Below are 13,674 nucleotides of genomic sequence, written 5' to 3'. Positions count from 1 at the left end.
GCCACGAAAGCACTGAAAACGTTGCTTCCATTTCCAACATATCTCTGTAATGAATGCAACGAAAACTAAATTGCAGAATAGACTGGACATAAGGAACCCCCTTCGAGTATCGCTGTCTCCCATCACCCTCGATGGCACCGTCTTGTTGCAGGGAAACAAGCCCAGGGCTCCCACTGATTCAGCGATATTGGTGTGTTGCAATGATTTTATATGTTCATACGGGGAAAATATGTGCTGTGTGTTTAATATCCAAACGTTACTTAAAATGTTATGATGCTATTGACTTATAAGTGACTTATATAACCATATAACAATTACAGCACGGAAACAGGCCATCTCTGCCCTTCTAGTCCGTGCCGAACGCTAATCTCACCTAGTCCCACCGACCAGCACTCAGCCTATAACCCTCCATTCCTTTCCTGTCCATGTACCTATCCAATTTTTCTTTAAATGATAATATCGAACCTGCCTCTATCACTTCTACTGGAAGTTCATTCACCACTTACTTCAAGCTCCCCTGTCCTCCCCTGATAATTGACTATAACTATATTCATGCGAGGAAAATATGCGCTGTGTGTTTAATATTAAATTTGTTAGATAAACCCTTTTACAAACAAAATTGAATGTATTAGCCACTTATCACCTATATTCCGATCGTGATTAATCCCCCCCCCGAACAGAATAGCCAAAAATGATTTGTAAAAAAAAAAATTGGCACGTACACGCATGCGCACACAGGTGCCTGCGCAAGACTTCATGGTCACAGTAGTCTTTCTCAGGGTAAACACAACGTATTTGACTGCTACTCTTGTCCGTTGGCAACCTTACCCGCGCTCCCCCCCCACCCCCGGCCCGCCAGGTTGGCCAGTCCGCAAGAATGTTGCCAATAATAAACAGGTCTGCAGTGTAAAAAAGGTTGGGGACCCCTGCTCCAGTGGACTTACAGACTCAGGGTTCTGGCCATTGGGCCTTGACTTCCGATTGACCTTCGGGCTTCAATCCCAGGACTTGGGGACGATGACGAATGAAGTCACTGCAAGAGGACCCCAAATTCCAGGCCCCACACTTCAGACTCGCCAATTTGCATACCTAGGGGGCCAACGACCCTTATGCCCCTTGCCCTCATGCAACTCCAGTTCTAAACCTGCCGTCAATTTGCTGATGGGGGGGGGGCACTATCAGCCCTCGTTCTCCCTGGTCTGATGTCCCAACATACAAACATGGCAGTTCTTCTTCACAAGTCCACTTCACTGGCTTCTGAACCTGGAGCGGAGGCCTAGATTCTGGCCTGACTTTGAACTCCTCCACAACCCTGCCCCTAAACCATATTCTGACTGCTAACTCTTCTTTCTGTTCCCAAAACCATCCCTATTAAACTAAAATAAAACAACTAAAACTGTTGGGTTCACAAAGAGACTAAGAACAGGAACACAGTGGTCATGTGTGTAAAACCCTGACAATGGAGTACTGAGATTAGTGTAATGGAAATTAAATTTACACTCAACACACACAAAATGCTGGAGGAGCTCAGCAGGCCAGGCAGCATCTATGAAAAAGAGTGAACGGTCATCACTTCAGGCTGAGATGTTATATTTTATTGTGTTTGGAAGTTCAAGACATAATATTGACTTAAACGTTACTTTAGGTGGTACTAATATGCATACACACAGGAGTGGAACCTAGTGTGATCTTCTGCTGCTGCAGTCCATCCACTGCAAGGTTTGATGTGTTGTGCATTCAGAGATGTTCCTCTGCACACCACTATTGTAATGTATAGTTATTTGAGTTGCTGTCACCTTCCTGTCGGCTTGAAGCAGCCTGGCCATTTTCCCCGACCTCTCTTGACAAAACACCTTAACAAGATGATTTTACACGTAGAACTGCTACTCACTGGATTTTTTTTTTTGTTTTTCGTACCATTTTCTAAATTCCAGAGACTGTTCTCCATGAAAATCCAAGGAGATCAGCAGTTTCTGAGATACTCAAACCACCCTGTCTGGCACCAACAAATATTCCATGGCCAAAGTCACTCAGATCACATTTCTTCCCCATTCTAATGTTTGGTCTGTACAATAACTGAACCTCTTGACCAAGACTGCATGCTATTATGCATTGAGTTGCTGTCACAGGACTAGCTCATTAGATATTTGCATTAACAAGCAGGTGTTCAGGTGTACCTAATAAAGTGGCCAGTAGGTGTACACACACATAATTGTACATAGTTACATGATTATATTCCATGAAGTAAACAAGAGGAGCACCTACCCAAACATCTGTAAGGAACCACGATGTGTGGGTGGCCTTTACATTGTTTACGTCCCTTCTTGCACCAATTCTGGATGGTGAGAGGTTGGTTAGCCTCAACGACGTTGGTGATCTGCAAGTCTGGATAAACCTAGGAGACAAAAACAAAAGACAAGCGTTAAAAAAAGCTTTAGATCTGATTCAGCTAACATTTCAGTCTCAACGTTGTTGAATCTGCAGTTTTTATTGTCATTGAATCCTTTACACCATGCTGGCATTTGACATACTTGGAAGCACCTCTAATCTTTAACTCAAATTGTTAGTGACAAGTGCTCTTTGGGCAGAATTGATTTGGTCGGCTAGATACATCTGAAAATCGATGGAACTAAAAATTATTTATTCTGAGGGAAATTATGTATTCTAGTCAATTTACTAAAAATAAAATACAATCATGTTCACAGTGTCATAATTAAGTCGCTTCAGGTCATATTATAATAAGGTCACCTTAGATTCAATTTAAAAGTGAAACAAGGTTCTTTTGAATTAATACAGTTCCAACCTAAACATCTCCAGCAGGCTCTGTACATCAAATTGCCCTATTAAATGGGGAATGGGGCGTGAGGGATAATAAATCAGCCATGATGGAGTGGCGGAGAAGACTCGAAGGGTCAAAAGGTCTAATTCTGCTCCTATGCCAAACTGATCATTCTCTATCAAACAACCTAACTAATATATTCTCCTGTTCATATTCCAGGTCAATATGAACCACATTTAAGTCTCATTAATTGATCTATGGTAAAGCTACATTTGTGATACAGGATTCTAAAAGGTAGCCATCATAAATATGGGTATAGGAAACTACTACAGCAAAGAAACAGGCTCTTTGACTTATCTAATCAGTGTCAAACTGTTCAAACTGCCTAGTCCCGGACCATAGCCTTCCATTTCCCTCCCATTCACGTACAGTACCTACCTAAACTTCTCTTAACGTTGAAATTGAAATCAAGAAATGGGCAGGCGGGTCTGAGTGAAGAAGTTCCTCCCCGTTTCCTTTTAAACATGTCACCTTTAACCCATAACCTCTAGTTGTAGTCTCACCCAACCTCAGTGGAAAAAGCCTGCTTGTATATACACCTCATAATTTTGCATACTTCTATCAAATCGCCCCTCGGTCTTGTACATTCTGAAGAACACAGTCCTAACCTATTCAATCTTCCTTATAACTCAGATCTTCCAGTCCAGACAACATCCTTGTAAATTTTCTCTGTACTCCTTCAACCTTATTTACATCTTTCCTGTAGGTAGGTGCCCAAAACTGCACACAATAGGGCACACCATTTTGCCCTATCCCGATTTTTTCTTTAAATAATGTTTTGAATTTCTATTCACAAATGGTTTGCCAGCTGAAGAGCAAGATACAAGAGCAATCTGCTTCACCATTCAATAATGGCCAATTTGAGTATCAGCTAATCTCTTGCACAATTCCCTTAACGTTTTCACTACTTGCCCAAAGCATACCTGATAATCAGTATCCAGTTGTAAGGGTAGATAATTCTAAAGATAAGAAAAAAAGGAAAATCCTCATTTGTACTCTAGAGTTAGAGTTGCACAGCAGAGAAGCAGGTTCTTTGGCTGTCTGTGTCAACGCTGCCACATTTTTAGCTAACCACTCATGCTCAGACTTTAGTTCTATACATATTCTTAAAAATAATTCTTCATCAAAGCATGTCCAAAGTTCAAAGTAAATTTATTATCCAAGTACATATATGTCACCAAATATAACCCTGAGATTAGTTTTCTTACGGGCATACTCAGTATATCCAAGTACCATAATAGAATCAATGAAAGACCACACCCAACAGGACAGGAAGCAATCAAAGTGCAAATACAAAAGGAAAAAAAAAGAAATAATAAATAAACAATAAATATCGAGAAAATGAGATGAAGAGTCCTTGAAAGTGAGTCCATAGATTGTGGGAACATTTCAGTGATGGAGCGTGTGAAATTGAGTGAAGTTGACCCTCTGGTTCAAGAGCCTGATGGCTGAGGGGTAATAATTGTTCCTGAACTAAACTATTTTGTTTTAGATGCTGTCAGCTCTTAGTCATCCACAGTAAACTCTGAAGAATGCAAGTCTATTCCGTGGCGGTCCTCTCAGTTCAATGTACCATGGAAGTGTCACGGTTAGCGTCACGTTATTAGGGTTTGGGGCGTTTCTGGAGTTTGGAGTTAAACTCCAGCACCGTGTTGTAACGAGTCTCTGTATGTCCTCCCCATGGAATTTCTCTGGGTCCTCTGGCTTCCTCCCCCACAGTCAAAGATACATTGGGTAGGTTAATTGGTCATTGTAATTATCAGATGATTAGGTCAGGGCGAATAGGGCTTGTCGGGAGTTGTTGGGGCGGAAGGGCCTACTCTGCGGTGTGTCGCTAAATAAATAACTCCCCATTACCAGTGAAAAGTGGTTCAATATTTTCCGTAATCACTATTTTCCTCAGCTAAGCCCTCAATCTGGTCACTCCTTAACCATTCTTAAATCTGCTTATGACTGCAACTTCATGTCTGTGAAAGATGTTCAGTGAATCTGGATTATATGCTCTCGACAATTTATGAAATACTTTTTCTGTAGTCATTACATGGATAAGTTTAACTTTGCTTAGTGTTGCACTTCATGCCTCACTAAAATGGAGGATTCTAATTTGCCTAGTCTTTGTTTTTTTAAAAAAAAGGATGAGTACTAACAACTTCACTGCTTCTTGTAATTATCTGTATCATCCTCCACGCCAGAAATGCTTGACCTTTTCGGCTTCTGAAGCTCCCTTTATGTGATAGAAAAATCCCCAGAGGCCTCTGAAGAGCCATTTTCCCCAACCACATGCATCAGCTGGTGTTCTTCATATCAGTCAACACTATGTATGCTAAACACACACAAATCTTTCCGTGTGCTGAACACCAGTTACCAGTTTGAGATTTCAGATCAGTGCCTGAATGTTTCTGAAATCTGAGTGGGATCATAGGCAGACAATAATTCAGATTAATTTTTTAAAAATAAAATCACATACGCCAAAACAGAGTGAAATGTGTTGTTTGTTTTAACAACCAACATAACCCAAGGATGTGCAAACACGAGAAAATCTTCAGATGCTGGAATTTCAAGGAACACACATCAAAGTTGCTGGTGAACGCAGCAGGCCAGTCAGCATCTCTAGGAAGAGGTACAGTCGACGTTTCGGGCCGAGACCCTTCGTCAGGCTTAGCTTGGTAAAGTGCCTGGTTTTGCCTGTCACCTAACTTGTACTCCTTCCACCTTCCCCCACCATCTCATTCTGGCTTCTTGCCCCTTCCCTTCCAGTCCTGATGAAGGGCCTCAGCCCAAAATGTTGACTCTTTAATCCTTTCCATACATACTGCCTGACATACAGAGTTCCCTCTGCGATTTGTATTTATTACTATGGATTTGCAGCATCCGCAGAATCTCTTGTGCGAAGCATGTGCTGGGGGGCAGCCCACAAGTGTTGCCAGAAATTCCGGAGCCAACAGCATGTTACTCATCAGAACAGCAGCAGCAAAATAAGCCCCTTTACTCCCTCCCATGCATTCCCTCACGCACAGACCGTCCCGCAACCCCAGGGCAAACCAGACCTCCAGCCTCCACTGAACTCGCAGACATCAGACTCCGACTTGTGCTTGCCCAGAAAGTAACTGAGAAATACAAACCTAAAGAACTTGGCACAAAATGCCGCAGATCTGACTACATGGAGATCTGGCTACACTGTTATGAATGAGTGAGACCTAAGACCACAAGACATAGGAGCAGAATTAGGCCATTCCATTCCATCATGGCTGTTATATTATCCCTATAAATCCCATTCTCCCATCTTCTCCCCATAACTTTTGATGCCCTCACTTATCAAGAATCTATCAACTTATACCCGATGACTTGGCTTCCACAGCTGTCTGTGGCAATGAATTTGACAGATTCACCACCCTCTGGCTAAAGAAATTCCTTCTCACCTCTGTTCTAAAGGGACATCTTCTATTCTGACGCCATGCCCTCTCATCCTAGACTTCCCTCCACAAAAAACATCCTCTCCACTCTGTCTAGGCCTTTCAACACTTGATAGGTTCTAACATGATCCCTTCTCATTTTTCAAAACTCTAGTGGGTACAGACCCAGAACTATCAAACATTTCTCATATGTTTACCATTTTATTGGTGGGATCATTCTCATGAACCTCTTCTGGACCCTTTCCAATGCCAGCATATCCTTTGCACTATTGCCCCTAACCCTGAAAGGAGGAGGGACAAACAGCAAGTGTTCAAATCAAAGGGGGAAGAGTGCAGTTACTTGCCAAATTCTGGACCTGGCCGGATGCACCAAGGCTAACCAAAATACTTCCAGCAAAATTAAAAACCTTTCTTGCAGATCACATGAGCATCAAGGAGCCATCTAGAGAAACATTGCTCAATGCCAATTCAAATATTATCACTGGTGGAGTTTCTTCCTTTCCAAAACAGCTAGCTTTATACACTAAACTATACCAGTGCCAAACTGTGCTCTAATTCAATCCCATCTTGGTACATTCTTCGCTGTACTCCATCCCCAGCAGAGCTTTCATCGACAACTTCTCACCCACTTTAGTCCCACGAGTTTTGCATTTCTTTTAGTAAGAATGCGCCCTCAGAGGTTCACTTTTTAAAGCTTTCAGGCTAAGGGACTTTTAAACATTGGGTTCTAAGTCCTCTAACAATTTTGTTTCTTTAATTGGTTCAAAGGGATTATAGTTTTACACAGCTGCCCTGGCTGAGTATCGACTTACGACAGCTAGGATGCAACATCCATGATCAACCCTGGCCGAGGGAGGCCTATGGTGTAGTGGATCAGGATGAACCCAAATGGGAGCCCTCTATTTATTTATTGACGTACAGTGCAGTACAGGGCTACGGTAGGAAACTTTGTCACATGGTGTGAGCAGAATTATCTGCAGCTTAATGTGAAAAAGACTGAGGAGCTGGTGGTAGACCTGAGGAGAGCTAAGGTACCAGTGACCCCTGTTTCCATCCAGAGGGTCAGTGTGGACATGGTGGAGGATTACAAATACCTGGGGATACGAATTGACAATAAACTGGACTGGTCAAAGAACACTGAGGCTGTCTACAAGAAGGGTCAGAGCCGTCTCTATTTCCTGAGGAGACTGAGGTCCTTTAACATCTGCCGGACGATGCTAAGGATGTTCTACGAGTCTGTGGTGGCCAGTGCGATCATGTTTGCTGTTGTGTGCTGGGGCAGCAGGCTGAGGGTAGCAGACACCAACAGAGTCAACAAACTCATTCGTAAGGCCAGTGATGTTGTGGGGATGGAACTGGACTCTCTGACAGTGGTGTCTGAAAAGAGGATGCTGTCCAAGTTGCATGCCATCTTGGACAATGTCTCCCATCCACTACATAATGTACTGGTTGGGTACAGGAGTACATTCAGCCAGAGACTCATTCCACCGAGATGCAACACAGAGTGTCATAGGAAGTCATTCCTGCCTGTGGCCATCAAACTTTACAACTCTTCCCTTGGAGGGTCAGAAACCCTGAGCCAATAGGCTGGTCCTGGACTTATTTCATAATTTCCTGGCATAATTTACATATTCCTATTTAACTATTTATGGTTTTATTACTATTATTTATGGTGCAACTGTAACGAAAAACAATTTCCCCCGGAATTAATAAAGTATGACTATGACTACGACTATGAATAGGCCCTTCTGGCCCTCCGAGCCACGCTGCCCATCAATCCCCCAATTTAATTTTAGCCTGATCATGGGACTAGACTACAATGACCAATTAACCTACCCAGCCAGTACATTTTCCAACTGTGGGAGGAAACAGGAGCACCCGGAGGAAACCCACGCGGTCACGCACGTACCAACTCCTTACAGGCAGTAGAAGGAAATGAACCCAGGTCGCCTGTACCGTAAAGCGTTGTGCTTACCACTATGCTGCCATGCTGTCATTCTTTCCACACGATAAAACATATCATCAAACATACTAAAACATATTACACACTAAACCCTGCTTTCTACTGATTAACCATGTCAATTGTCTACTTCTAGGAATAGTGGTAATTACAGTAGAATCCATGACTATGGCACCCAAAGCTTCACTCCCCACAACACTGAACTGATTCCACAACTTATGAACTCACTTGCAAGGATTCTACAGTTCGTATTCTCAATATTATTTATTAGGTGCTGCCCAACTTGCTGAGTTCCTGCAGCATTTTGTGTGTGTTGTTTTGGATTTCCAGCATCTGCAGGCTTTCTTGTGTTTATTAACACAGTTTGTCTTCTTTGTGCATTAGTTGTATGTCAGTCTTTGCTTGTGTGTAGCCCTTCATTGGTTCTATTATATTTCTTTGTTCTATTGTGAATGGATCAGCCATGATGAAATGGCAGAACAGGCTAGAAGGGCTGAATAGCCTAATTCTGCTCCTATGTCTGCAAGAAAATGAATCTCAGGGTAGTATATGATGACATATATGTACTTTGGTAATAAATTTACTTTAAGCTTTGAATCCTCTCTACCATGAGGTGGCTTACATTTGATGTCTTTTGATGGTATATAAAGATAAGCAGGGCCTCGCTGGGGTACAAACATATGAATGAGCATTCAAGAGATTTGCAGGATGGATGGGGATTGTCTTCCTGGCTACTGCAGGACAGTAGGCATCTTCCGGAAGGCGGGAACAGGGTATTCATGTATGCATCCTGTCCGAAGTCACAGTCAGGAGTTGGGTTGAAAGGAGCAGAGAGAGTTGAGCAGAGTTGCTTGCCCACTGTGTTGTGGGGCTTGCTGGCACCCGCTCTTCCCGTGTCTACTTGCTTTCCTGTCACAGCTGTTTCTGTGATTCCCCCCCCCCAAACATTGTTAATTTTGGATTTATAAACAGTTCAGATTACAAACAGTTCTCAGAAAGAAAACATGTTACAGCTTGAGGTGTGCCTAGATCAATGATGTTATATAGCCACAGCAGCTTGCATGTGTCAGTAATGACACAAAAATCTGCATACCACTGCAGGCAACAGCCTTTGTGGTATCCACCTTTATGTTTGTTATCCACAGCAAGTCCATACAACTACCCCGAGAATAATGACTGAGTGAGAGTTATAAAAACTAGAAATTGTGCAGATGCTGCAAAACCAGAGTCCTGAAGGAAGGGCTCAAAACATCGGCTGTTTACTCCCCTCCACAGATGCTGCCTGACTTGAGTTCCTACAACATTTTGTTAGTGAAATGTAATCTCTTTACTTTCCATGATTGCTTCTAGCACCTAATTAGTTTCAGATTACAGACAGATACATTTTGGCCAGTGGAAATCCCAATGAAATACACTATACACCGTTTGGGTAGAGGTCTTAAGACATAGAATCAAGAAAATCTTATTCCACTACACCAGGACAGATTTTAAAGCAACTGCAAGAGGAGATTAGAAAACATTAAACCAATACTCTTAACAAATCCTCACCACAATTTCAACGATTTAAATCACCAGATTTACTATGATACAATATACTATTTTACAGATACCCGTGCTTTGTGAAATATTTTGCGCTAATAACATCAAAACATCTTTTACTTAGCAGTGCCTTGACCCAAAACATTGACAAACCCACACAAAATGCTGGAGGAACTCAGCAGGTAAGCAGTATCAATGGAAAGGAATAAACAGCTGATGTTTTGGGCCGAAACTCCTCATCAGGACTGGAAAGGAAGGGGGAAGAAGCCAGAATAAGGTGGGGAGAGGGGAAGAGTACAAGATGGCAGTTGATAGGTGAGACCAGGTGAGGGGGAAGGTAGGTAGGTGGGGGAGGGTTATGAAGTGAGAATATAGAAATCTACAGCACATTACAGGCCCTTTGGCCCACAATGTTGTGCCGAACATGTAACCTACTCTAGAAACTGCCTAGAATTTCCCAACTGCATAGACCTCCATTTTTCTAAGCTCCAAGTACCTATCTAAGAATCTCTTAAAAAGACCCTATTGCATCTGTCTCTACCACCATCGCTAGCTGTGCTTTCCACACACCCACCACTCTCTTTGTGAAAAACTTAACCTCTGACATCCCCTGGGTACGTATTTCCAAGCAACTTAAACTATGCCCCCTCCTGTTAGCCAGTTCAGCCCTGGGAAAAAGCCTCTGGCTATCCACACGATCAATGCCTCTCATCATCTTATACACCTCTATCAGTTCACCTCTCATTCGCCATCACTCCAAAGGGAAAAGGCCAAGTTCACTCAACCTATTTTCACAAGGCATGCTCTCCAATCCAGGCAACATCCTTGTAAATCTCCTCTGCACCCTCTCTATAGTATCCACATCTTTCCTGTAGTAAGGTGACCAGAACTGAACATAGTACTCCAAGTGGGGTCTAACTAAGGTCTTATATACATGTAACATTACCTCACTGCTTGACTCAAAAAAGCTGGGAGGTAATAGGTGGAAGAGGTAAAGTGCTGGAGAAGAAGGAATCTGATAAGAGTCATAGAGAAGTACAGCACAGATTTGTTTTGTGCAAACGTCAGTTCCTGTTCATAAGCTTTTATTTTTACATCATTTCCTGTGCAGGTTAATTTGGATTTCAACTTGGTGCAAACATGGTAGAAAGACAACCTTCTCCATCCACTCTTTACGTGTCCTTGAAACAGCAAAATCTGAAGTCTTAGGCTTTCTTAATATTGGCAAACATTTAGTAGATGTACTTTGAAGGAAATATTAAGTTTATTGTTCATCGCTATTAAGCTATTGGCGTGCCATGAGTTTGCTCTAGTCCACGGCATAGCTATAGAATGTTGCATGTGCGTATTAACTTATTTAACACTGATTGTGAGTATAGTCGACGATGAAAGAAAGATGAATCCTTATTTTAGGTAGGAAGTGAGAAGTGTCCAAAGTCAACCAACTTGGAAACACATGGGTATTCACCACTTAATAAGAGCAAGCAAGGGCTGAATGGTGCACCAAGTGCAGCAGTGGTTCACCTTTCAACAGAAGGTGTTCACAGAGCCAGCTGCACAGTCCTCACTTGCTGCACCAGGCTGTGGTGATAAATCACCGTTGGACAATAGTTATCTCAGTGAGATACTGAGACTGGCCAGAGAAGCCCTGAGGCAGAGTCAGTCCGAATGTGGGCAAGTCAGTCATCTGGAGAGTGTTGGAGAATCTGGGGAGAACAGCAAGGACAACTGGAGGAGCAGGAACAATATATTGCAGAACAGGCATGGACACACGGTACAGCAAGCACTAGTGCTCTCCAGGACACTGAGTCAAGAACCTATCGCCACTTCTGAAGAATTAGACCCAGACACAGCTGTAAATTGATGCTACTGGTTCCAGCACACCCACAGCAGAGCATGGCAGGGAGCCTGCAAGCATCCATCAGATGTAGCTACTTTCTCGTACGTTCTAAAGACATGTTCTGGAACATCAGAAGGTACTGATGGAGAGCCAGTGAATTTGCCGCGGAGTCAATAGGTGGAGAGGTCGGCTTAACCCTGTCAACTCTCATCGAGAGTGATTATATTCCCAACAAAAAGGACGAAATCCCAACTCCTGAAGCCGCACACGGTCATTCACATCCTCTCCATTTGTCCCTTCTATTGAGATTCTCCTGTTGCTTGGCAGAGGCGCCACCTGTGCATGTAAGGTACGTGAACAGTTCAATGGTTGGCAAGATGCACCTTATGCCCAAGGACTGCACCTGGGTTGGGTCATGGTGAAGTCTGCCTCGATGGTGCTCATTAGCCCACTATCAGTGCATTTAAGACTAATGCCCAGAAGAATGGGTGCCTAGTCATTTCAGAGCCTCTGAGAGTGAAGATTGTAGGAGTAGACAAAGACAGCCCCTGCAGTACTTTCTTCATAAGGACTGGACATGCTGGACCAAGGACAGATCCTCTGAAATAATAACACCAAAGAATTTGCTGACCCTGTCCACCTCTAATCCCCCAAGGACTGACTCTTGGGCCTTTGGCTTCCTCCTCCTGAGTCAATAATCAGCTCCTTGATCTTGCCCTCCTTGATCGCCATCATAAATGCTGATTCATCAGCTCCCTTGATTTGGCCAACAACATTGGTGTTGTCAGCAAACATGAAGATGCCATTGGAGCTGTGCTCAACGTCACAATCATAATTATAAAGTGAATACAGCAAGGGGCTAAGCACACCGCCTTGTGGTGCCCCTGTGCTGATGGAGATTGTGGAGGAGTGACTGGGATTGTGGAGCAAGTGAGGAAATCAAGGATCCAGTTGCACAAAGAGGTATTGAAGCCAAGGTCTTGAAGCTTATTGATCAGTTTTGAGGGGACCCAATTGCCCACCACTGAGAACATCTACCATAAACGCTGCCTGGGCAGGGCGAAAAGCATTATCAGGGATGCATCTCAGCCTAACCATGAACTTTTTATTCTCCTCCCATCCGGTAGGTGCTACAGTAGCCTCTGCTCACGCACCAGCAGACACAGGAACAGCTTCTTCCCTGAAGCTGTGACACTGCTGAACTTCTCGTCACAGCGCTAAGCAGTACCGCATTCGTATTGTACCGTCTCAGTACTTCTATATTTGTGTGCTGTAGCACTTTTTTTATTCGCAGTTATTTTGTAAATAGCGCTATTCTTTGCATTTCTGGTCAGATGCTAACTGCATTTCATTGGCTTTGTATCTGTACTCGGCACAATGACAATAAAGTTGAACCTAATCTAATCCAATCTAATGATAGCACTGAGTGCTGAGCTGTTGTCAAAGAAGAGCATCCTGATGTATGCATCTTCGCTGTCCAGATGTTCCAGGGTTGAGTGAAGAGCTAATGAAATAGCATCTGCTGTGGACCTGTGTGACAGTTGGTAAATTGGGAGTAGATCCAAGTCGCCTCTCAGCCAGGAGCTGATGTGCTTCGTCACCAACCTCTCAAAGCACTTCAGCATAGTGGATGCAAGTGTTAATGGAAGATAATCATTGAGGGCAGGTTACCATGTTCTTCTTAGGCACCGGTATAATTGAAGCCTGCTTGAAGCAGGTGGGCAACTCAGACTGCCGCAGTGAGAGGTTGAAGATGCAACACACACAAAATGCTGAAGGAGCACAGCAGGTCAGGCAGTATTTATGGAAAAGAGTCAATGTTTTGAGCTCAGACCCTTCACCTGGACTCTGATCCTGATGAACATCCCGATGAAGGGTCTTGACCAAAAACGTTTGATATCCTGCAATGGGATGGAGATACATTTCTACCAAAGGTGGTGTCATGTGCTCCTTCCTTCCAGTATCCTGCAGGTCACCCATAGTCAAGCCCCATGATCAGAGTCATGTGAAGCCATGGGAGCAGGCAGTGGATGGTATTATGAGCAGCTGGTGCAAGTCACAAGTCCTGGTTATGTGACCACTG

The 13,674-nt window shown here is 43.4% G+C and overlaps 1 protein-coding gene across 4 annotated transcripts in view; it reads right to left on the bottom strand.

Annotated features, from left to right (window-relative positions):
* Positions 1-13,674, bottom strand: part of appa (amyloid beta (A4) precursor protein a) — a 220,898-nt gene that overhangs the window by 124,599 nt on the left and 82,625 nt on the right. For all 4 annotated transcript variants that reach the window (XM_063050282.1, XM_063050284.1, XM_063050280.1 and 1 more), the window contains exon 3: positions 2,266-2,395. In XM_063050282.1, the coding sequence (XP_062906352.1) occupies positions 2,266-2,395 (130 nt within the window). The remainder of the gene's footprint in view (positions 1-2,265; positions 2,396-13,674) is intronic.

The sequence above is a fragment of the Mobula hypostoma genome, chromosome 6 (assembly GCF_963921235.1).
Source record: "Mobula hypostoma chromosome 6, sMobHyp1.1, whole genome shotgun sequence".
NCBI lineage: Eukaryota > Metazoa > Chordata > Chondrichthyes > Myliobatiformes > Myliobatidae > Mobula > Mobula hypostoma.
This window is presented reverse-complemented; position numbering and strand designations above follow the sequence as displayed.